This window comes from Engystomops pustulosus, chromosome 5, assembly GCF_040894005.1.
Source record: "Engystomops pustulosus chromosome 5, aEngPut4.maternal, whole genome shotgun sequence".
NCBI classification, from domain to species: Eukaryota; Metazoa; Chordata; class Amphibia; order Anura; family Leptodactylidae; genus Engystomops; species Engystomops pustulosus.
The window spans coordinates 34,306,606-34,331,566 of record NC_092415.1 but is presented as its reverse complement, the minus strand read 5'-3'; the positions used below and the strand labels follow the sequence as shown (position 1 = coordinate 34,331,566).

The 24,961-nt window shown below is 44.0% G+C and overlaps 1 protein-coding gene across 2 annotated transcripts; it reads left to right on the top strand.

The window, feature by feature from the left end:
* The first annotated feature begins 1,433 nt into the window (after positions 1 to 1,433).
* On the top strand, positions 1,434 to 24,925 carry CA13 (carbonic anhydrase 13). Of its 2 annotated transcripts, XM_072151607.1 has the most exons (7): positions 1,434 to 1,636; positions 6,640 to 6,837; positions 11,138 to 11,256; positions 11,942 to 12,037; positions 13,853 to 13,915; positions 15,514 to 15,669; positions 23,293 to 24,925. In XM_072151607.1, the coding sequence occupies exons 1-7, from the start codon at positions 1,606 to 1,608 to the stop codon at positions 23,416 to 23,418; spliced, it is 789 nt and encodes a 262-aa protein (XP_072007708.1). In that variant the 5' UTR covers positions 1,434 to 1,605; the 3' UTR covers positions 23,419 to 24,925. The 2 variants fall into 2 exon arrangements, with proteins under 2 accessions (XP_072007708.1, XP_072007709.1); XM_072151608.1 differs by lacking the exon at positions 15,514 to 15,669.
* Positions 24,926 to 24,961: the final 36 nt, after the last annotated feature.

Sequence of the window (24,961 nt, the reverse complement as noted above, 5' to 3'; positions counted from 1 at the left end):
GTTTCAGGATTTTCAAGCATCCTGCGTTCACATGACTCAATGAAATATGAGGAGAAAATACTGTGCATGAATCAGGAGCACATCTATGGGGTGACATAGACAAACACATAAGGAGACTTCGAAGTGTTATTGATCTAATTTTATTATTTGGCAATAATTCCAATGATGATATCAAACATCAGCCACGGACCTTTCGCCAGTTTTCTGTCGGACTTTGCACATTTTTTAGTTGCAAACTGTTTGCACAAGTATTTAACAAGTGTAGCATGCAAACGTTTTTTGGCAACACAACACACGCAACACACATTTCTGCACTGAAGGGGCATTCTGGTGCTCAGTCGGACCTTGCACCAGATTCAACAGTCCGACAGAAGTGTGTTGCACGCCCCATGTTAAAGATGCACCAAAAAAAGTGGTGCACTCTGTCGGGGCAATGCACATCTACATTTTTGATCCAATAAAATAATGCTTATCATTACCCCACTTCCATGGAAGCACATTGCACCTCCTTATAGTCAATGGGATCTATTGGGTTCTGTTGTTGTGTTATGGACAGTGTTTTGTATGCATCTGAACTCTGCAGTACAAAGCACTTCCATGGTGGTGTTCATTGTTCATTAGAAGTTGGGGGGCAACACGTGCGTGAAAAACGCAAAACCGCTAATGACTCCAAGGAAAAATGGAACAAAAACACAGCCAAAAACGTTGGTTTTTCACGCATTGCACCCTGACGTGAAATGCAACGCTAATGTGGAAGGGGCCTAAGTCTACCCAAACACAAACAATTTGAGGCAATATCGGGAAGCAAACAAGGGCCCTGTGATCTGTTGTTTGTGGCTGATGTGTAAGGTTTGGACATGTACCTGTGACAGTAGACAAGAATTGCAAAGAGGGACAGAAATACAACCTGCTAAGCTAAGGCAGCAGGCTCATACACAAGACTATGAAAATACGTGGGGACACGTGAGCCGAAACTGCCCCCCAACTTCTAATGAACACCACCATGGAAGTGCTTTGTACTGCAGAGTTCGGATTCATACAAAACACTGTCCATAACACAACAACAGAACCCAATAGATCCCATTGACTATAAGGAGGTGCAATGTGCTTCCATGGAAGTGGGGTAATGATAAGCATTATTTTATTGGATCAAAAAAATCCTTTGGACCCTTGAATGTAGATGTGCATAGCCTTAAAAATCTAATTCATTCAGATATTCTCTAATAAGTTTATTATAGCGGCCCCTAAGTTCGCTCTGATACAAGGTGAATCTTAATGCACTTTGAAAAAAAAAAGAGTTAAATGACCGGAGTTATATTCTTAACACCCTACTGTCATTTCTTGCCTTTCCTTATCTCTGTAGACTTCACTGTATTGACATATAGTAAAAGCAGTGGGCAGGACACTGAGATGTATAAGACATTGCAGTCATGAGTGGAGAAAGCCACTACCTCCTCACCAGCCTGCTGAGAAGGTCTCGCAGACATCACTGACCTCTCCAGTGAGGAATTCAGCTAAGCAAATAGGATCAAGTGATTGAAGCGCACTGATAGACTTTACTCCTGCTCTCCGCAAACACTTGTGCAGCTCCCAACAAGAAGAATAATGAACAAGTGGGGATATGCCGACCACAACGGTAAGCTCCAAGATATGCACTGCTAAGTGAAATATGTGATAGTTTATATTCTAGTGTTGTTTTTGCTGTACATTCTCTGGGATTATTCTCTATGGTACACCTAAAGATGGCAATGTTTCACAGTGAAAGTCAATGGTTAAACCCACACTGGGACCCCCATCCATAGACCCAATATGACTTTAAGGTTCCCAAATACTTTAACTTTCTATTCAATGCAAATGCACAGAAAATGTTCCCAAAATCATAAACTAATATTACATACTGTATACATGCTTCAAAGCCTTTGTATCCATTCCTCTTGTGTGAATAGTCTTTATCATGGAATTGAAGGCATCAATAGATAGAGTCTTCTGATCAATCCCTAATGACTCTTGGGAATACCTTTAATGTATTGAAGCCTCGTACAAGGAGTTTAGGTCTGGGGTAATTTTGCCTCTTACAATTCCGTTCCTAAAAAGTTGTTCCATGATATTATGTGGACCCTTTAAAATGTGGTCTTTTTTTTATTTTTTTTATCAGAAATGAGAATGTAAAACTAACCTGGTAATGGCCTCCAGGACACCACAGACAGATGTTGGATATTTCAACCACTAAAATATTTAGTCATATCATAGATCATACCATAGACACAGACAAAGAGGCAAAGAGGCAAAGAATGTTTCCCAGCTGATCACAATAATCCTCAATTCTTAGTTGAGGGATGTCTGTGGGTGCCCTAGACATAAATGTAACAGTATTTGTATGTATACATATACAGGCGTTTCCCAACTTAAGAACACTCGACTTACAGACAACCCCTAGTACAAAAGGACCTCTGGATGTTGGTAATTTACTGTACTTTAGTCCCAGGCTACAATCATCAGCTGTAACAGTTATCACAGGCGTCTGTAGCTAAGTTTTATTGTTGTTCCTGGTTCTTATGACAACCCAACATTTACAAAATTCAATTGTCACAGAGACCAAAAAATGTTTGACTGGGGTTACAATTCTAAAATATACATTTCGGACTTAAATACAATTTCAACTTGAGAACAAACCTACAGACCCTATCTTGTACGTAACATTATACTGTCTGTATATGTGTTTCGTGTATTCCTAGATGCAACTTGACAGTGACATTAGGACAGTGACTTATTTCTTGCATCCTTGAACTATACACACGTCACTATCATAAGATACAGTGTAGTTCTGCTTCAATGAGATTAGGATATCTGACTTCACATATTCCGTGCACACTACAAAGAGATAGCACCAGACTCACCCTATTGGCTTTAACAACTTGACTGATAAGTTAAGGAATCCTTTTTGTGAATTTTTGTTAAAGTCTTTTTTAAGTAATTTCTTCTGATGTTACACTGTAAGATCTGCAGTCAAACTTGACAAAGTTAAGGTCCTTCTAGATCAATGTGGACTCCAATAAAGTGTACTTTTTTTTGCGCATAGGTTCTGGACATAATTGATTTCTACATCACATAACCTGTAGCTATATCTATCTAGAAATAGACATATGAAACAACATAAACACAATGGGGCACATTTACTTACCCGGTCCTGTCGCGATCCCCGAGGTGCGTTGTCTGACGAGGATGATGTCCGGCACGATTCACAAAGATCGTGCGTCTGATATCCTGCATGTGTCGCTTCCCCGCTCAGGTCCGCCGGAGTTCACCTTCTTCTTCCCAGTGTATGTGAGTGCATGTCTTGTGACACAATTTGAATTTTAAATCCCGCACTCAGCCCGAATCAGTTGGGTTGCGCCAAAATCCAATTGCGTGCGCCAAAAACCCCTGTAAATGCGGCGCTAATCGGAGAGAAACCCAATAGTCGAGAAATCCGATGGAAATGCGGTGTGCGCACCCTTAGTAAATGTGCCCCAATATGGGCACGTGTAGGCCTCTTTCACACATACGTTGCAGATCTCGTCAGAGTGCAATGCGTAAAAAACTCATGATTTTGTCTGCATTTTTGGTCAGTTTTTGCTTGGAGTCATTAGCGTTTTTCACGCGCGTGTCATTTTTACTGCGTTTTCGGTGTGTTTTTCATGCACATGTTTCAAATCACATGATTCTTTAATTGGTACCCACATGCCACTTCCTGCCTTTTTTCACATCACCTAGCAACCCATCCATTACATACGTTTTGATGCGTCCCTATAGACTTGAATGGGAAGTGAAAAAAGCTTGTGAAATTCAAAAGAAGTGCATGCAACAATTTTGACATGCATGAAAAAAAACGCATGCCCATTGAAAACAATGAGCAGAGTGCAATGCGAGTCTGGAACATCAAAAGCACGTGCAGAACATATGCGTGAAGAACGCAAGTGTGGAAGGGTCCTGAAATACCAGGTAAAAAAAATTTGAGGCAAAATGGTTAAAAACTAGAAGCTTTCCTGTTATGCCAACATATTGCAGGACAGAACAGGTCCAACAAAGGAAGATATACCAGTAGATGTTAACATCTTACCAGTAGCTAAGAATTTCCAGGTGTTTCGAATTTCTTTTTCCCAATAGATGACGCCCTATAAGTTCTTTAAATTCTGTCATCTAGAGTTCACTGTGCTCTCAGGAACCTTTGTGTACAGAAATGGGGTGACATGGATACAGATGTTATCGCAATGGTTACACCATCAGGTTAAGATGATGCAAGTGATGGTTAAAAGGTCCTGCTCCACAGATAAATTTTATTGTATTTATTAGTCACTATCTTCCACATGATTATGTGACATTCCATTGACAAGCAAACAAATCAATAAAGAAGAACTGTCTGACCAAGAAGTAATCTTTGGAAGACAATACAAAGAATTGACCTTGTGTGTTTAATATGTTAAATGGTCTTTAATATACAATGCTTCACTTATCTGCAAAGTGAATGTACACTGCCACCATCAAAGTGAGATGTGATTAGCAGGTCAGAAGGTCAGAATAGAAGACATAGACACCTGTATATGCATAGCGGGAAAGTAAACCTAATGCAACACAATTACAATAAACACACAACTAACTATGTGGCTGAACTGGGGGATAAAGGTGGAGACAGTGCGGCATATTTATCAGTTATTTACCGTACATACTTTGCATTTCTGCAAACAGAAAGGTCCTTCGACCTAAGTTAAAACGATTTTATTAAAATTTAACTTTAATTGATAATTTATTTTAAACCATAAGGAATATTTTCCAATGTGTAGGAACAAGCAAAAAATATTAAAAATAGGAATGGTGGGAAAAGAAATGGAATTTTTCTTTTGAGCAAGAAGGGGAATGTTATGAATATGAGATGGATTCACATTTAATGTATAGAATTTAAGGAGTTTAAGCCCACAGGTAGGTATTAATGGGTTAACTGTGCTACATTCGCTCTTTTCTAGATAGTTTAGAGCTATCAATAAATAAAGGTTTTTCTTGCAGAAAAAATATCAATTGCTAGATACGCACAGTATTTGTTGTAATATCTTAGCTATACGTTATTGGATGCGGTAAATTCAATGTGGGTCATAGATCTTGACTACAGTTATTCCAGGGATGGATTCTAACTGTTGTGAGTGTTCAACCACACTCTTGATCATACCCCTCACTTTGGGGTGTTTTAACCGTATAGGCTCCCGGGCTGCGGTCAAAATATCAATTGCTAGGTACGCACAGTATTTTTTGTAATATCTTAGCTATACGTTATTGGATGCAGTAAATTGAATGTGGGTCATAGATAACCGCTAGTTGTCTATTTCCAGACACTTATTGGGTTCACTCCCTTTTGTGTTTTGCAAACTCTCATTCATTCATACATTCATTCCCGCTTCTATTCCTGCTATCATTGCTGCCATTCAATGCCGCTGTGTTCTGGCATTGTTAGCTCTTTCTAATCCTCGAACACCACTCAATCTAAAATTACACACATTCAAACAGCCCCCCCGACATGTTTCGTCATGAGATGGCGTCTTCAGGGGGTAACGGGGCTGATCCTTTTCAAAAGGAAATCACCACCTCGCCTCTGGTCTCTCTGTTAGCATCTTCTGTCCTGCAGTAAAGCACCCAGCGCCGGTGACGCAGTGACGTTGTTGTGTTGCTCTGCCACTACACAAGGAATCAGATGCCCATGAGCCAGGGGCACAACTCAGTCCTGCATCTGGCTCATGTCCTGCTTCGCCCGACTCTTCCTAAGTGCTGGCTAAGTATTTTTGACCAGACTGTGTGATCGTCCACCATGATCATGGTGGCATGGACGGTATAATGCCCAGATCTGGTCTAGATAGTCTAAAAATTTTACATAAAATTGAAACATTGATGGTCTTGTGGTTATACCATTAAGATAAAACGATGAAGGTATATGTTAAAATGTTCCACTCCATAGATAATTTTTCCACATGATTCTGTTACATAACACATTCCATTCACAATCAAAAAATCGATAAAGATGAACTGTCTGACCAAGAAGTAATCTGAGGAAGACATGAAGAACTGACCTTGTGTGTTTAATATCGTAAATGGTGTTTAACATACAATACTTCACTTATCTGCTAAGTGACTTAGTGCAGCCGCCATGAAAGTGAGATGGAATTAACAGGTCAGAATAGAAGACAGAGACACATTTATATACATAGTAGTAAATAGACCTAATACATTACTAAGCCATAAAGACCAGGGTGCAGTTACTCAGAGTATCTTTAGCACTTCAGAAGGCCACTCCAAGACAATAAACCTGTGAGACTGGTAAAAGTATAAAGCCATTAACTGTGATTGATAGGTCTGGTAAATCATCTTACAAAGTGAGTTATCTTATCCTGAACCTTTGGGTTCCATAACTGTGTCAGAACTTGGGCCCAGTGGGCGATCCTCCCTGGAAAGTCTTATGCTTTCGGAGGGTCTAGATAGTCCAAACATTTTACCTAAAATAGAACTATGAACTATGCTCTATGTGGTCCTCAAACACCTTGGATAATCTATTAGGACATGATTTATAGAGATAGCTAGGTTTTTCTTTGTAGGATTTAACCAATTTTCCCCTTACAGGTCCTGAAGTGTGGCATGAGCTGTTTCCTCTTGCTAATGGAGATCGTCAATCCCCTATCGATATCATAACTAAAGCTGCCAGCTATGATCCTAGTTTGCCACCTTTCAATGTTGACTACGATCCCTCTTCTGCGAAGCTTATCATGAACAGTGGTCACACATTCAGTGTTGAATTTGATGATGGAGAAGACAAATCAGGTAGGGTTTCCTTTTATCCTTATTCTCGAATTACTAAATGTGCATTGGATTTACAGGACAGTCATCTACCGTGATATTTTACCATATTGTAACTGGGCTCATCCTCAATGAAGAATACAATCAGAATTAGAAATTTTGGGAACTTTGACGTTTAAACCACTATCGTAGTTAAAATATCCAAATTAAGGGAGAATTTATTCTTAGTTTTTAATATGTCTGTAATGCTGCTGTTAAAGAATGGACAACAAGAGGAAAAGTAAGGATGGACACAGACAGAGAGTCCAAAAACTCGCCTCTTTCATACCTGCCTGCCTATCCTACCATAAGCGGCAGGTGACAACTGGTCGACGTTTCCTTCCTGCAGCAAAATTAATATATAATGACAAACATCTAGTCAAACACAATACAATGGAATATAAGTCCAGAAAATGCAACCAGCTCAAAAGAACACTTATAGAAAGTATGTAGTGGGCAGACAATCCTCTTATGCGGTTTCAGAGTTATTGGACTGGTCACCAACAAGTCAACAGGAGACGCAGCAATTTTCAGACTAGTGCAGGAGAGAACTTAAACTACATACAAATCACAGTCAGGGGATAAAAAGAAATCCTTATTTATTTAGCATAACTGTATTCCATGGTGCTTTACAAATAGAGGACAATGCTGAAGTCCGATGTGGCATAGATGTTACAATGTCAAACAAAATTTTACGTAAAACACAAATATAAGAAAAGAAAAAAACGTCTCTTCTCTTTAAAGTAAATGTCCATCTTTAAATGTTATGTTAGTCCAAAATTATATTCTGTAGAATCTGTAAATATACTTTTATATTAGTTGGTAGACACCAGTGATGTAACTAGAAGCTGATGGGCACCAGTGCAAAGTCTGTGCCAGGCCCCCGACTAAAATGTATGGTTTATAGTAATAGTCTTCTCATATGGGAACGTGACACCTTATGTGCCCCCTAAGCATCTTGGGCCCAGTTGCGACCTTACCTTTGTCACACAGGAACCCTTGCTCTAGTGATAAGTAGGGGTTCCAGCAGTTGGGTATTCAATTACTAGAGTTTAGACGGGTTGGCCACCTTTACATTAAAATTTTTAAATACTGGCCGCAGGCCTAATATACTGTATTTCATACCCTGAGCCCCCATTGCGAGTGATAAACCCACTCACCCGTGGTCTTCTTCCTAATCGGGCAGCAGCATCAATGACTGGTTGGGATCAGTGGGTGCCATCTTGTGCAGTGTGCATGCGCAGTGTATCACAGCTGTGCCTCCGATCACTGAGCAGAGAGGTAGCTATGAAAACATTGGGCATGTACAGCTGAGGACGGACTGCATTACGGGAGCGCACATGAAGGACAGGAAGAAGCTTAATATTGCAGCTACACAACTGTCTTCGTAAATATGTCACTGCTTTGATGATCGAGCTTGAAACACAAGACAATAAAATCTGATTGAATTCGCTGGCTGCTTATTATCAGCACGAGTTTTTAGAAGAATGTTCTTGGCATCGAAAGTGAATCTTGTTAAAAAGTTAACTAATTCTAATAACCGGTTGCCCAGGAGTCAGCCATTCATTCTCTACAGTATCAATGCTTCCCATTTTTTGATAATGATCTACAAGTATCATAAAAACATCATAAAACCAAATCCAGTACGGCAGCAGTAGTTCTCAATTTGTAACTGAAGGTTCCTGACTTTTGACCACCTCACTGAATCATACAGAAGTCATTAATCAATAACCTTTGTCTTATCTATCTTCTATTTATAAGCAATACACGGAAAAGTACACGGATGTGTCAGAACAACGATATATTTATCAGTCAGTTTATGACAAATATTGTAATTTGCCCCTAAAAATGACAAGGGTCACATTCATCAAGTGCTTTAGGCTAAGTTCACATGAACGATTCATTATGAACGTGTGTTATTAATAGCAGAAAAAAAACCTACAGCCAATAAAAAATTTTCTGCTATAAAAAATAGACGCATAATGGAAGGTCACCTCCTGTACAATGATGTCTACGAGGAACTGAAAGTGAATGGGAGACTTTTCGCTTACCTTCCATTTTTTGTTTCTGTTATACTTTTCTAGGAAGGAGAGAATAACAGAAACCCCAGAATTACTGTATGTGTAAACTGGGCAGTAGACAATTTTTAAATACTTCTATGACTGCACACATTTTTTCCTGGAGGAGGTACAAAGTTAAAGAAAGCGGTCTCAAAGTCCAGCCGTTCACTCCTGAGATGAGAATAGCCCTGTATCCGACACACTCCGGTGGTTGAGTGCAGGGTTGTCGGCTCCAGGTTTCAGTTGACCCCTGGGTGACATAGTCTCAGTAGGCAACTTTGCGGTGAACTCATGTGGCGCCATTAAAAATTCTGAAGCTAAAACAGTCTCCTGTTCCCTAAAATATTCCTAGTTTATCATCCCAAACAGCCTGCTCATTTTATATAAAACCCCTATGGATTCAGTATGTGGGCCCCCCAGCAGCACTGGGCCCTGATACTTGCTCAGGTATGCCCACTGCACTGAATGGGTGAATGACATAGTTAAATAAAAAGTGTAGCAAATCAAGTTACAATTCAGCAGCTCCTTCTTCTATGCTGTTTCCATAACTCCAGTTCACCTTTATGGGAGTTACAGAAACAGCTCTGCAATAACTTTAATTGAAAATTACCATACATATGAGATGTGTATCAGATCAGTAAATTCACTTATTTTGATGTTATGGGAACAGCCACTTATTCATTTTTTAACAAAGGCCTCCAGCTTATTCCCAGACTGCAGATATTAACGTAAACGGGGATTGGGTAGTTGGATTTCAACCTCCTATTACTTTTGTCCTCAGCAAGATAAGCCATTGGCTGACAGAGGCCTATTCCTGCAATATGTTGTCTGTGTGGGTTTTATTGAGGTATTCTGATTTCCTCCCACACCCCAAAATCAAGTGGATTGGATTCTTGTGCCAAAATTAAGTGGTTTGGATTCCTGTGTAAATGACCCTTGTGTATTGTTTGTCTAGGCAGCACACTATAGTCATGAGTGGAGTGAAGGATGAATGAACTTCAAAGCTTATTAAAAACAAAATACATCCAAAAGAAAAGAAGCTGCAACTGAGACAGAAATAACTACCTAAACAACTTTCTTTTTTGGGTATACATTTCATATAGTATACCTTATCTTGATAGTTACTAACATTGTTTTGCATTTGTCCGCCTAGTAGAAGGAAGTCGACAGAGTTTGGCCTGGTTCCAGAAGGTCCAGCCAAAAATATTAGGCAACAGAAGACAATGAGGCTTCAATGGAAGTGAGCAAGAGTTACAAGGCAAGCAACAAATGTGGTGTTGCGAAACATTACATGCTTTCTTGTTTTTTTTTATTTAGTTCTTATTCTTGAAATATGACAGCAAAAAAGAAATTTTCTCCACATTCGTGGTCATATCATGCCAATCTATAATATCTTTTACTGTATTTGAAGTGAAAGGATAATATAATCCTCACCAATATGAATGAGAACTAGGATTCTTAAATATGCTGGGCCCAAAGCAAAATCTGTGCCAGGCCCCCCAACTATATAAATGTGTCATTAATAGGAATAGACTCTTCGTATGGGATATCTTATGGGCCACCTAAGGCTCCAAGACCCGGTTTGACAGCACCTATAGCCCTTAAAAACAGGCTACCGCTCAGTTGCTGGAATTCCTATACATCAATACTTATTTCTATTAAAAAGAGATGTACTTTTCTGCATTAGTTAAATTTTAAATCCGATTTTACAAACAAAGCGTTGGAGACTAACTCTTCCTGTTTTTGCCCCAAGTCAATTACAAGTTGCCCATACTTCCTATGATGCCTTGTGTTCTCTCATGAAAGAGGTTAGCAACAAATCCAATGAGATTCCAAATCTACTGAGATCACGTATAGGATCTACATAGTCTAGCCTCGTAGCTTCCATGACATGATGGACCACAGAGCATGAAATAAGTAGTAGAAATCAGCAGTGAAATAGTTTTATGAAGTGTGGTCTATAAGTGTGAGCACTTAGAGTTAACAGCTCCCCTGCTGTGAAGATATGGCTAGAAAGGGTCATGTATGCACAGAACATTACATTTTTTTAACCTATTTTTATTTCATTTTTATATTTAGGTCTTAACAATTTCTTTGAATGTATTGTTTGACATGATAGTGTATACTAAAAATAAATTACTATAAGTAAACAAGTTTTTTATTCTAATTCTAGCTCTCATCTGGAATTTGGAATATGTAATTTATTGGGTTGTTTTATTTGACAGTGGTGAGAGGTGGGCCACTGCATGGCAGCTACAGATTGCGCCAATTCCATTTTCACTGGGGACCTTGTGATGATTATGGCGCTGAGCATAAGGTGGATGGAAGAGATTATCCGGCAGAGGTAAGAAGATATATAATGAAGAAATATAATTAGAGGGACAATGCACATAACAGATTGAAAATGACTGCAAAGAAGCCTGAAACTTGGTATATATCTGGTGTATACAGTCTACCTCCAGTAGTATACAGCCAGCCCAGCCTGCTCCCAGTAGTATACAGCCAGCCCAGCATGCCCCCAGTAGTATACAGCACTGCCCCCAGTAGTATACACCCACCCCAGCCTGCCCCCAGTAGAATACAGCACTGCCCAGCCTGCCCCCAGTAGTATACAGCACTGCCCAGCCTGCCCCCAGTAGTATACAGCCAGCCCAACACTAAAGAAGACGGGCGTGGAAGCCAGAAGAGGACACACGCTGACATCGGGGAGCCGCACTGCACATCGGGGCTGCCAGAGGGTGAGTTTATAAACTTTTTTTTTTAAAGTGCTGGGCTCTGTATTGACTCGTGTATAAGCCGAGGTGAGGATTTTCACCACATTTTTTGTGCTGAAAAACTCGGCTTATACACGAGTATATATGGATTTTAAACTGTATTTGCAAGGAGATGGGTAACCAGTGCAGTGATTTGCACAAACTGGAGGCATCCATGTAGCGTTTGGCCTGAAAGACAAGTCTGGCTGGTGCATTAAGAATAGATTGTAGAGGAGACAATATAATTGATTCTATCATTTTAAACATGTGTTTCAGCTTCACATTGTCCACTGGAACTCAGAAAAATATTCAAACTTTGTGGAAGCCGCTCAGAAGCCTGATGGATTAGCTGTTTTGGGAATATTTTTAAAGGTAAAAATGTCAGTCCATATTTGCAAATTTCTGTCCTTCACAACCAGATATGAAATGGTATATATAGTGCTTCTGCTTTCTTCTGTGGCTAATAGTCAGTGGCCTTTTGGTACTTCAAAGAGAAGACAGGACTGGCTTACAGAATAAATTTGATTGAAAATATATTTTTAGACCATTCTTCTCATGCATCTTCTGCTGTGAATGCAGGGAGCCAGTGTGATGTGACAGGTCATATTGTGTTGCATGTATAAGTCACTTTATTATCTGTGCTGGGAGCTGCTACATACATAGGGGCAGATTTACCAAGCAGTCTGAAAGTCAGAATATTTCCAGTTGCCCATGGCAACCAATCACAGCTCCCCTTTAAAATATTCATGAGCACTGGTGAAATGAAAGCTGAGCTGTGATTGGTTGCCATGGGCAACTGGAAATATTCTGACTTTCAGACTGCTTGATAAATCTGCCCCATAGTGTTACCTTTACAGTACAAAGAGACGCTTCTAACCATGTCCTCTAAGAACAAGTAGCAGCAATTGCACCACATTGCCATGTTATCCCCTATCTTGAGGATTACAAGCTGATTGTTGATGATCCAACTGCTGGAACCTCCACCGATCGTGAGAAAGGGACCCCTATCAATCAAAAGTACGCGGGTTCCATTTTAAAAAAATTGCGAACACAATGCTCAGATACGTCAGTACCTCTCCGAAGCGTGATGGACATACCTGAGAGCTGTGTATGACAATTCTACAACACTCTCATAGCAAGATGCTTGCTCAACCTGCCAATCAACTGATTAGTGAGAATAGACCCCCTTCTCCAGATTCTTAGGTCCAGCAGTCGGACTCTCACCAATCAATTGGTTATCCTGTGGACAGGTGATAACTTGAACACTACAAATCCTCTCCACCACTTGACTTGACTTCTAAACTCTGAGACAATGTAAGGGTTTTTGAATTTTATTGGGGCTATGTAGTACACATAGGGGCACATTTACTTACTCGGTCCGAGGAGTTCACAGATAGTTCATTGTCCGACAATCATGCACTGTGCCGCCATTCCCTAAGATCGTGCGTCCGCTATCCTGCATGTGTCGCTTCCCCGCTCAGGTCTGACGCGGTTCACCTTCTTCTTCCTGGTGCATGTAAGTTCATTGGCTTGCGACACAATTTGAATCTGAAATCCCGCGCTCAGTCCGAAAGCACCCCCCCCATTTCTGTTGCATGTTGCTAGCGCAGCTACGTCAAAATCCGAAGCGTGCAACACAATCCCATCATAAACCCCTGTTAAATACCTGTCAAAACTGCACAAATCTCAAAAACAGCAAACAAACCAACGAAAGTGCGATCCGCGACCCTTAGTAAATGTGCCCCATAGTGGTAGAGCATTATGACCAGCTTTGTAGGACGGTCCATGTTTGTTACTGTGTGGTTGGTGACACTGTGGTATTTTATTTGCACCATGTAACCTAACTATATTACCCTTTGGAAGTTGCATTTACAAATCTTTTTTTTTACCTCTTTTATGCTGCATGTTGCGGGTGTATCTTATTGTCAGGTCCATCCAATAGTCCAAATAATTTGGTTCATGTAAACCTGTTATATCGGTTTAAATACCTTGCAATGACAAACACAAATAAAAAATAACTCTGTACGATTAGCAGATATTCAAAAAAATATCTAAAATTAATATAAAGATTTTTTCTATAATAGAAAACTATAGGTTCCCATCCACAACCTCTTTCTCTCTAACGGATGTAAATAGTGTAACACCTATGTGAAATACCTGCTAGAATAACTTCTTCTTTTCTTTTAGATCGGAGAACATAATAAAAACCTAGAAAGAGTTACAAACGCCTTAGATAACATCAATTTTAAGGTACTAGTAATACTGTTCAATGCAATGAACTTTCAATTCTAAACAAAATTTACGGACAATAAATGGATTAGTTATTTGTTTGGATATTTGATTTGTCCTAACTGGAATTATGGTAAAGATTTATAAGAAATATTATTCGTTGTTCATAGCATTCATTAAAGTGCAGCTTAGTTATATATTATACATTTCAAAAATAAGAGCAGTGATGTGATTGGTTACTTGGGGCAACAATGATCACTTGTCATATAAATCATTTCATAACTCTTCCTCAGTATGCCAGTGATTTTCAGTAAGGATTGTTTCACTGTCATTATCTATCCAAAGGATAGGCGATAGGTGTCCCATGACTCTACTGATAACACAAATAGGCTTCCCGTATCCTTGTTTGAATAGAGCATCAGTCGTGCATATGGCTGCAGTATTCAAAGAAGACTATCACTGAGCACTGGAGTCTTAGTAGATCTGGACGCAATCTCCTCCAGGTTGGATCTGTTTAGACCTGGTAGAGATTTAAAGGGGTTGTCTGACTTTTTTAAAAATTCTGCAGTCAGGCTGGTGAGCGATTTTAGAAAAACCTAAAGCTGTATTTACCTCCTTCATCGCTCCTGGTGTCCGGTGCCGCCATCTCTCTGGGCCTAGCCCCTGTTTGTTCACAGGGGCATGGAAACTATGTTGGGTTCAGCTTCTGGCTGGCCAAAGTGGCCGGCCATGCCCACCCGGGACGGTGAGGGTGGGAGGGGGGCAACTGGAAGCTGAACTCAGCGCAGACAAACATGAAAACAAACAGGGGCACAGTGCGGAGAGATGGCATTGCTGGACACAGGGAGTGACAGAGGAGGTGAGTACAGCTTTGTTTTTTTTAAAACAAACAACCCCTTTAAGCTATAATTGGCAGCGGTTTTCTTGCGGCTAGCAAAGGCATGAACAGCCCTACCCACCCCGACAAGGCCAAAGTGGAGCGCCAGGCAGAAATGGCTCATAACTGGCAGGGATGGGGAGATTTCTTTGCTGGAAAATTGGCGGAGAAGGTATAGTAGATCTCCCCCACTCCGTATGTTTTTATAACCACCCTAGAATTCCTGGAAAACCCCTTTAGGTTTAAGATTCTGCAGTTAAACTGAAAAGCCCCAGAGTTTTCTATGCTAGAAAGGTGGTGTAAAATAGTTGCAGTTAGCAAGTGAGTAAAAATGAGTGAATGCTTTTATATGATTTCACTTTAGTTTCACCTTTACAGCAATTTGTTTAAAGCACATGAATGTCGAACATTTGAAGAAATAATAGGCAACTTTTAATGTATTTTGTTTAGAGGACAACTTCTTGACTTTTGTGTGTACTATGGTCCGCATGATGGTTGCATTCCCCGCGCCAAAACACAACTCACTGCGGCATTACTGTCCTGTAGCCCAATGCTGCTGTGACTACAGGACAATAGACTATGATCGGGATGGTGCTAGGATACAATGATTTCATTACAGAAAAGTAAATCTGGGAAATGAGGCTCCAACACGGATCAGATAATCTGGACCACACAGATAACTGCTCAATTTTGCCCTAATTAAATGGTAAGATGTATTAAAAAAGTTTCATTTTTGTCACAGGGTAAACAGTCTTCCTTTACAAACTTTGATCCATCATGCCTACTCCCTGACTGCAAGGAATTCTGGACTTACCCAGGATCACTTACTGTTCCCCCACTGCTAGAGACTGTTATATGGATTGTGCTAAAGGAACCAATAGAGGTCAGCTCCAGGCAGGTATGGACATTGCAGTGTTGTCATTAAATTGTGTTTTGGTTGTGTGTGTTTTGGAATACCCCAAACCCTGTGTTTGCTGATATAGTGACCTTTGTAAAACATCTTTCTTGTAAATAATTGTGGAAATATCTAGAAACTTTGCCTAAATTATAGTACATGTGAATGCAAAACACTCTGAAATATATCTCATCAGAGCCAAGAGCTCCACTTAGTTTGCTTCTCTCATGCTCTTACATTATCTCTGAGATAGCTGCTGAAATATATCTTGGATGTGAGCTCCGTGAATGAGCAGGAGGGAGGAGCTGTACAGGAGCACAAAGGTGGGGGTTGAGAGCTGAGCAGTCTGCAGCACAGACAAGACACATGTTGCTTTTTGAAAAGCAGCCAAACCAAAGCTCAACTCTGGGTCTATACAGAGGATTCTGTCAGGGTGCTAGGTTGATTAAAACACACAATTTTATTGTAATGCATATGCTTAGAGAATGCAGAAAGGCAGATGTGCAATGCAGGTGATGGGCTTTTGCAACATGTCTTTAGTGACTGCCTGCATATCCTTTCCCCAAAACCCAGATAGGCCCACCCAAATGTCCCCTTTAACTCAGCCAGAAAAGACCACAGACACGTTTTAACCTTAAACTTAGTGGTATGACGACTAGAGAGTCGGCCACAGCTTTATTTAACTTATAACATGTAACTCCAACTCGTAGAGTAGCATGGTCAAATATAACAAATAAACCCGGGCACCTGTGAGCCCGCCTTTCAGAGGGCATGTAGGTCACAAACCCGATATAAAAACCGCCACGGAGGATGACATGTACCCCTTACATGTCACTCCGACCCCCCAAAAACAACTGAAAAGCCCTATCAATACCATCCTGCAAATCCGATAGGAAAATATCCAAACCTATATCAGACAAATGGACCCCATCAGGTAGCAGCAGGCCCCTGTTATCCCCCTCCAACTCTCGATGCCTGACCACAACACCGCCTCTTTCGGTAACAAAACGAGATACTCTGGTGTTCAGAAGTCGCCTCTCTCACTCGATGGCGGCCACATCCCTGGCGCCTTCCCATACTGCACGAGGGAGAATTTCAGACCATACCAAAATGAATCGAGAGAAGAATGAGGAGAAACGCTCTAAACAGACTGAATAAGGGCTATCAGTTCTCCAAAATGCACAAAACATAAATCGTTACCCCCCAAACGTAAAACCAAGATGGAAGGAGCTTCGGCGTAGCGGCTGATGTCCACGAGTTCTGGTAGGGCCTGCAGCCATCGCAGGCCTCGAATTCCCCGCCAGTGGACATCCGCATTGTAGAAACCCATTGATCTGCCACCAGGTCGTATCATGGCTCTTTGCTCGACCCAATAGACGTGAGAATGCCCCAGGATCCACACGTTCGGATGTGAATCTATAATGAAAAAACAATTAATTAAGAACCAGATCGGGGCGTATATAACCTGCAAAGCAATCAGAACGCCAGCGCCCTATCCTCTGCACGTCAGCATCTGACAGGCCTAACTCACTGGCAGTAGTCGCAGCGCCAATACAAAAAGAGTGAGTACCGAACTCACCCGATGGAAGGCCTACTTCCTCAAGCACCCTTTTAAATACGGATGTAAATTGGAAACAAGTCAGAGGCGAACTATCAGCATGTGAGAAAAACTGGGTACCCCAACCCTAACCTCCATAAATTCCGTTGCAGCGGCCACCGAGTGAACTTACCTGACGCAGCGCTACCCAACAGCCCTTACCAAACACATCCATCTTGGAATGACAAATCCGAAACCTCAATCCTCCTGCCGAAACTGACACATCCTCAAAAAGCAGACCCCCAGGACGCGCTGCGCTAGGTGATACTAACTCCGACACTCTCAATGCCCCGAGGAAAGCAAAAACAAAAGCGGCCCGAAACAAAAGAACCTCAAAGGAATCCTTACACACTGCATATAATCAAGGCAAAAGGCGCCATAGAATTGAGAACGAGACAGGACGACGTGCCTCCCGCCGCACGGAGCCCTTTTCCAACCCTTCAACACCAGCCAGATGAAAAACACTGCGTTACATCAGACCATCCGTAAAGCTCGAAGAAGAAGGAAACACCTGCCAACCACCATTGTGCCCCTACACCCGATACCCCTTGGGCCCACAAACCTTCCAAGAACTTCAGGGTAATTTCAAGCCTCGGCCCTGAAACTGAATTCCAACTCCTCCCACCCGCTGCAGCACACCACTCGCCCCAAGCTTTACCATGAGCATTCCATGTAGATGGTGCGACTGATGATTTGTGCAGCGGGAGAAGCTGGCTTCCAGGGTTGACCATGGGGAGCCTGGGTATGGGGTTCCCTCCGCGTCCGCCAAAGGACATAGCCTCCGAAAAACCTAAAAACAAGCCTGCGCAACAAACAGAGAACCGGAGGGGAAGAAGAGGAAAGGCAGTTAACTACATGCACCACGCTCATGTTATCAGTCCAGAAGATTATGGATTTGTTGGACATGGCCGAATCCCACAATTCCACTGCTACTACTATTGGGAATAACTCTAAAAGTGCCAAATTCCCACACCAACCCCCCACTCGCCAGCACTCGGGCCAGGGCTCGGGACACCAGACAGAGCCAAAAAGCACACCAAAACCCAAACTTTTAGACGCATCAGAGAAAAGGTGCAAATCAGGGCTAGAAACGGCAGGCTCCCGCCAACAAGTCCTCCCATTATAAGAGGACAAAAACAGATCCCAAACCCGCTGGTCATCTATTATGTTACGTGTAATCCCGGATGGGGACCTGACCCTGACGGTAGCCAAGGAAAGGCGGCACGAGATCCGACCCATGGGCATAATCCGGCACGCAAAAACCAAGAGACCCAGCAAGGACTGCACCTCACGCAGCGTCACTTTTGATGCTGCTATACAAGCTGCAAGCGCTAAATGAAATTTTAGCAATTTTTTCTCAGGCAGCCGAAATATCATAGCTAATGAATCGATTTCAATGCCTAGAAAAGATAACACGGCACATGGGCCAACCGTTTTTTCAGCTCATAGAGGCACCCCAAAGCGCTGTGCCAAATCCTGGAAAGAAGTCAGGAGGAAAGAGCAATGAGAAGAATCATGCGGACCAACAAAAATCGTCCAAATAATGAGTAACCAGTCTGGAGGAAGTGAAAAAGCGTAGGGACCACTCCAAAAATGTGCCAAACTATCAAAGTAATAGCATGAAATGGAGCAGCCCATAGGCAAGAAGATGTCGTAATAAAAACACTCCTCCAGGTGGCAGCCCAAAAGATGGAAACAATCTTCATGAACTGGTAACAATCTGAATGCGGACTAGATATCAAACTTTGCCAGGAGGGCGCCTGGGCCCGCGGCATGCACTAACTCAACGGCCCAGTCGAAGGAAACATGAGAAACTGACACTAAGTCCTTATGTATGCCATCATTAACAGACGAGCCGATGGGATAGGACAGGTGATGAATCAAACGGAATTTGCCCGGCTCCTTCGTGGGGACCACCCCTAAATGGGAAATCCGCAAGTTAGAAAGGGGCAAAACCCGGAAGGGGCCCGCCATCCTACCCAGCTCTACCTCTTTGGACACCTTACTCCTGGACCAACTTCAGATTATGTGAAAAAACGGGTAAACTACTAGGCTTGAAAGGGACGAAGAAACCAAAAGTGAAACCCGTCCTAAGCCGGGCGGCTTCCGCTTTCTTGGGATAACGGTTTAGCCAGGGGAGCATCTCTAGCACGCAAACTGGGGTCCTCCTGGCGACCACCACCTTGGGGGAGGGCGGTAGCAGGGCAGGAACAGCGGATGGCAGAATGGAGCACTCCGCCGGAACTTACAGGACCCGTAGAAGCGACAGTGTCCGTCTTTGAACATAAAACACGTTCCCGACCTGCGAGCCGCCCCCACCCCCTGGGAGGCTGATGGGACCGTGGACGAGGAGGCGGTCAGAAAGGGCTTCTGAGCAGTCATTAAGCGCAATCAGGGATCAGTTGCTTTTGGGTCCCAGCCGATCTCAGGATTTATAGCAATACGCCTCCTGAACTCCTCAACATAACGCCACCATGCAGCACCCCCGTGGGTGCGAAAGGCATAGAAAATGGTATCTAAATAAACAAAACAGTTTTCTGGCATTTTTTGAGTTAACACACAGCCTAACACTAAAAAGGCTTGGAGCCAATCATGAAAGGTCTTGGAGACTTTTGGCTTCCGTTCCACACCGCGCTCGTAACGGCGCTCCTTGTCGACCGTCACCATGTCCACGGAAACTAGAGACCAAATTGTGACATAATCGTTTCGTACAATACGGTCCCTGGTATCCTCAGAAAGGTGAGAACCAAGAGGTAAAACCCCACAGAAATAAGTATCCCTGAAAACAGGAACAGAAGGGGTAAATGTGGAAGTGGAGTCCTCTGCCGTGGTTTTACCTGATGGGGCCAGCGTAGCGGGAGCCGCAGGCGCCGATCCCAGCAGGGAACGAATTGAAGCTACAAGAGCAGAATCAGTCACTCCCCCCCCCCCCAAGCCGGCGGACTCACCGACAGCCGGAGATGACGGGATCGCGTCTGGGTTCCCTGCAGGTGCAACCGGAGCCGGCGTGGCAGGAGAAGGCGTTGGTGGAACCAACTACTGATTGGGCCTGGACGTCTCCCAAGTGGATCGCGACTGCGACGATGACGCCGTGGCGATGGACTCCTAGAGGAATCAGAGCTTCGTCCCCGGGATGATCTAGACGAGAACGAGGGAGACGTAGGGCTCCGGCTGCGCGATCGGTGCCTTTTCCCTCGGGTTGACCAGGATGCAGACTGGCGCCCGGAGGATGTCCTGCGATAACTGGCCCTTGAGTGGGCGGACGGCGAACGTCTGGCGGCTACGGGGACAATGTAACCCGGACCCAAACCCCCGGACAGCATTGGGGTGACTAGCGGGGGCGGGACCACAAGGGGTGCCAGCGCCCAGCGGAGCAAGGTCAGCACCCAGTAAGTCCTCGTCGGAATTAATTTGACCTAGGGAAGGCATAGAAGGGGAATTAACAGCCATAGGTGGGAGCCGGGTGAGTGGTGTTGTCATTACCGCACTCCCACCACTAGATGGCGCCAGAGTACTGAGGGATGTCTGGACGGGAGGGGAAACCTCACTGACCGAGGTGAGTACATCTACTCGGCCTGTCAATTCTACTGAACGGGAGGCAGAGCGACAGCCCGGCTGCTCCCGACAGTAGCACTAGCTAGGGGCTGCAGGTGCCGGACCGAGGAGGAGGAGGCCGGCATCGGCGTGGGCGGGATGCAGCCCGGGGAAGCTGCTCTCACCACAGCCATGATTGCAGGCTGGGCCAGAGCAGCACCAGCCCCCGAGCCTGACGGGGGAGGGGTGACAGGGATATTATGCACGGCCGCCTGCGCTGATGGAGACAAGCGCTGAGGCGGCCGTGATTGCCTACCCGAACGACGAACCCCACTGGATGCCGGGGGAGCAGCATTTGCCGGGAGGCCAGAGGCCTAAGCTTCAGCCAGCAGTGAGGCCAGCCATCCAGATCCCTCTTCCCTGATGCGACGGCGTATGGCATCATCAGAAGCCATGGTGATGTACACACTCCAGAAGATCCGCAGGAAAGAGGGTGAGCTCAGGCTTGCAGCCTGCTTTATCACTTTTGCCCACCCCTAGATACCACCCACACCTGTAGCCCACCCCCCAGTCACGTAGCCCATGTACCCGGGGGATAAACAACTTTTCTTAAAGGGGCCATGCTGCACCTGCTAAAACCCTTGCTAAATTTTCACGCCTAAACCTGCAGGCAGTCATTAGCCCCACGGCTAAGCGCCTGCGGGCTATCAAAAAAATTAGGTCCCTGGTGACAGGTTCCCTTTAAAGCGAATTTTACATATACCGTATATACTCGTGTATAAGCCGAGTTTTTCAGCACAAAAAATGTGCTGAAAAACGTCCCCTCGGCTTATACACGAGTCACAAGTTAAAACACAACACTTAAAAAATACTTTAAAAAATACTAAACTTATATACTCACCCTCCGGTGGCCCCGATCTGCTCCCCCGATGTCCACGCGGGTCCTCTTCTGGACCCGCCTGACCCGCCTGTCCGCGCCTGTCTTCCGCCCTCTGTACATCGCGCTGGGCGCCGCCATTGCTCTCTCCCAGCGCGATGTACAGCAGACGGGTGCGGAAGCCAGAAGACAAGCCGGGCGGACATCGGGGGAGCAGCGCTGCAGATGGAGGCCACCGGAGGGTGAGTATATAAGTTTATTATTTTTTTTAATGCTGGGCTGGGCTGTATACTACTCGGGGCAGGCTGGGCAGTGCTGTATACTACGGGGGCAAGCTGGGCAGTGCTGTATACTATTGGGGGCAGGCTGGGCAGTGCTGTATACTACTGGGGGCAAGCTGGGCAGTGCTGTATACTACTGGGGGCAGGCTGGGCAGTGCTGTATACTACTGGGGGCAGGCTGGGCAGTGCTGTATACTACTGGGGGCAGGCTGGGCAGTGCTGTATACTACTGGGGGCAGGCTTGGCAGTGCTGTATACTACTGGGGGCAGGCTGGGCAGTGCTGTATACTACTGGGGGCAGGCTGGGCAGTGCTGTATACTACTGGGGGCAGGCTGTGCAGTGCCGTATACTACCGGCAGCAGGCTGTGCAGTGCCGTATACTAACGGGGGCAGGCTGGGCAGTGCTGTATACTACTGGGGGCAGGCTGGGCAGTGCTGTATACTACCGGAGGCAGGCTGTGCAGTGCCGTATACTAACGGGGGCAAGTTGGCAGTGCTGTATACTACTGGGGGCAAGCTGGGCAGTGCTGTATATTACTGGGGGCAGGCTGGGCAGTGCTGTATACTACTGGAGGCAAGCTGGGCAGTGCTGTATACTACTGGGGGCAAGCTGTATACTACTGGGGACAGGCTGTATACTACTGGGGCAGGCTGGGCAGTGCTGTATACTACTGGGGGCAGGCTGGGCAGTGCTGTATACTACTGGGGGCAGGCTGGGCAGTGCTGTATACTACTGGGGGCAGGCTGGGCAGTGCTGTATACTACTGGGGGCAGGCTGTATACTACTGGGGGCAGGCTGTATACTACTGGGGGCAGGCTGTATACTACTGGGGTCAGGCTGTATACTACTGGGGCAGGCTGTATACTACTGGGGACAGGCTGTATACTACTGGGACAGGCTGTATACTACTGGGGCAGGCTGTATACTACTGGGGCAGGCTGTATACTACTGGGGACAGGCTGTATAGTACTGGGGGCAGGCTGGGCAGTGCTGTATACTACTGGGGGCAGGCTGTATACTACTGGGGACAGGCTGTATACTACTGGGGACAGGCTGTATACTACTGTGGGCAGGCTGGGATGGCTGTATACTACTGGGGGCAGGCTGGGCTGGCTGTATACTACTGGGGGCAAGCTGTATACTATAGGGGGCTGGCTGGCTATATACTTGGGGGGGGGGGTCTGTGACCAATCCATTTCCCACCCTCGGCTTATACTCGAGTCAATAGGTTTTCCCAGTTTTTGGTGGTAAAATTAGGGGTCTCGGCTTATACTCGGGTCGGCTTATACTCGAGTATATACGGTAATAAAATTCATGAAAATTATTGTTTTTCAGTTATCTCGGTTCCGCAGCCTATTCTCCACCACTGAAACCGATGAAATTGAGCCATGCTGCATGAAAAATAATCATCGCCCCATCCAGCCCCTAAAAGGGAGGACAGTAAGATCATCGTTCTCATAGAGGAGCTGTATTGTAAAGAGACAACGCCATGGGAATGACATTACGCACTGACATGCAGGACAGTCGTATAACATGTGTAATATTATGTACAGTTGGTTTAAATAACATTGTGAATTAATAAATGTATATATTGAAATCTAATACTTTTTATCGAATGTAATTGTGTGTTTTTATTGCCATGTTATATATCCTATTGACTTCTAGTTTGATGCTCTGTTTCATGTAACACGCTGTGTACACATCCTCCTTAAAGAGGAACACTCTTCTCCTTCAAAAAATGCTAAATAATTACATTTTCCATTACATAACCATTGTAAAATTCAACTTTATCTCCTAAATGTAAATATTTGAATAAATTTACAACTGGGAGGGTGTATGTATACAGTTATGTAATCAGCACTGAATAATTTTGTCAGGAAGTCCCCTCGCACGAAAACGTGTGCTCACCCGAGTGCTGGAGGGAGGAGGGAAGAGCGCTCCTCACAACTCTCCTCTCCATAGAAAGCCGAGAGGCCGGTATGCTCACGGTGTGCTCACTGCAACATGCTATAGACCTCTATGGATGCAGTGCCAGGGAGGAGATTTAGCCTTTAAAGGGGGCTATGTTGACATTTTTTATTGTAATTTTCAATAGACTAAAGTTTATTTACCCAAATTTCCTACCTATTCCCACGCTCCCTTGTTGCTTTCTCTCCAAAATCCATCTGAATTTGGTTCTGACACTCAACTCCCTTTGTCCCCTCATGCAGGAGCCTTAGCTACAAGCTCTATCAGTTCCCGTTGTTCCTCTTGTCCGGCAACGCCCCTCTATCTCACAGCAGACAGCTCAGCCTGATACAGGAGGTCTTGCTGCTCACCACCCATGGCCATGATCCTTCCCTTCCCATGTCACAGCAGACATCTCATTCTCATATAGCAATTCCTACTACTCACCTCCCATAGCCATGCACACTCCCCCTTTTTGTGTAGCACTCACTCACTGCTCAGTCTTTCCTCTCCCATGTCTATTGGCATGGTAGCTATGCATTGAAAATGGAGAAGGGAGCGGAAGCAGAGCTGGAGCTATGCTTTCATATGTGAGATACAAAGAGACAGAATATAACATTCTCCACTACTAGGGTACACCCGCAGCCAAACACTGAATGAAGAAGAAGCTACGATTTGGAAATAATGAATGTATGTATAGAACAGCTGAGTACAAAAAAAACAGCTGAGTGCATCTTATTTTACTATAGGAACTTAGTACCGTGCATGCTTATGATTTCTCTTACACAAAGGTGTCATTGCTGTCCGTGGATAGTCCTGCTCTGAATCAGTCAACTGGTGGGGAAGGGATTCTTTTAGCAAACGTGATATTTCTAATAATATTTTTGAATACTTTATACACTATCATCCTGTTATCTATCTATCCATGTATCTAGTCTGTGTATACGATGTACATTTATTTTTCTGTAAGTAAAGACTGTGCTATAAGCTAATCTCTAATAAAAAGTGTTTCTTGCTGTGATCTCCAGATCCATCTGTTTTCATTGGCAGCGTGCTA

Excerpts from the sequence above, each read along its gene's own strand:
- CA13 (XM_072151607.1), top strand. The coding sequence starts at position 1,606 with ATGAACAAGTGGGGATATGCCGACCACAACG. Across the intron at positions 12,038-13,852 it reads TTTTGGGAATATTTTTAAAG|ATCGGAGAACATAATAAAAA; the intron begins GTAAAAATGTCA and ends CTTTTCTTTTAG. Across the intron at positions 15,670-23,292 it reads TAGAGGTCAGCTCCAGGCAG|TTATCTCGGTTCCGCAGCCT; the intron begins GTATGGACATTG and ends ATTGTTTTTCAG.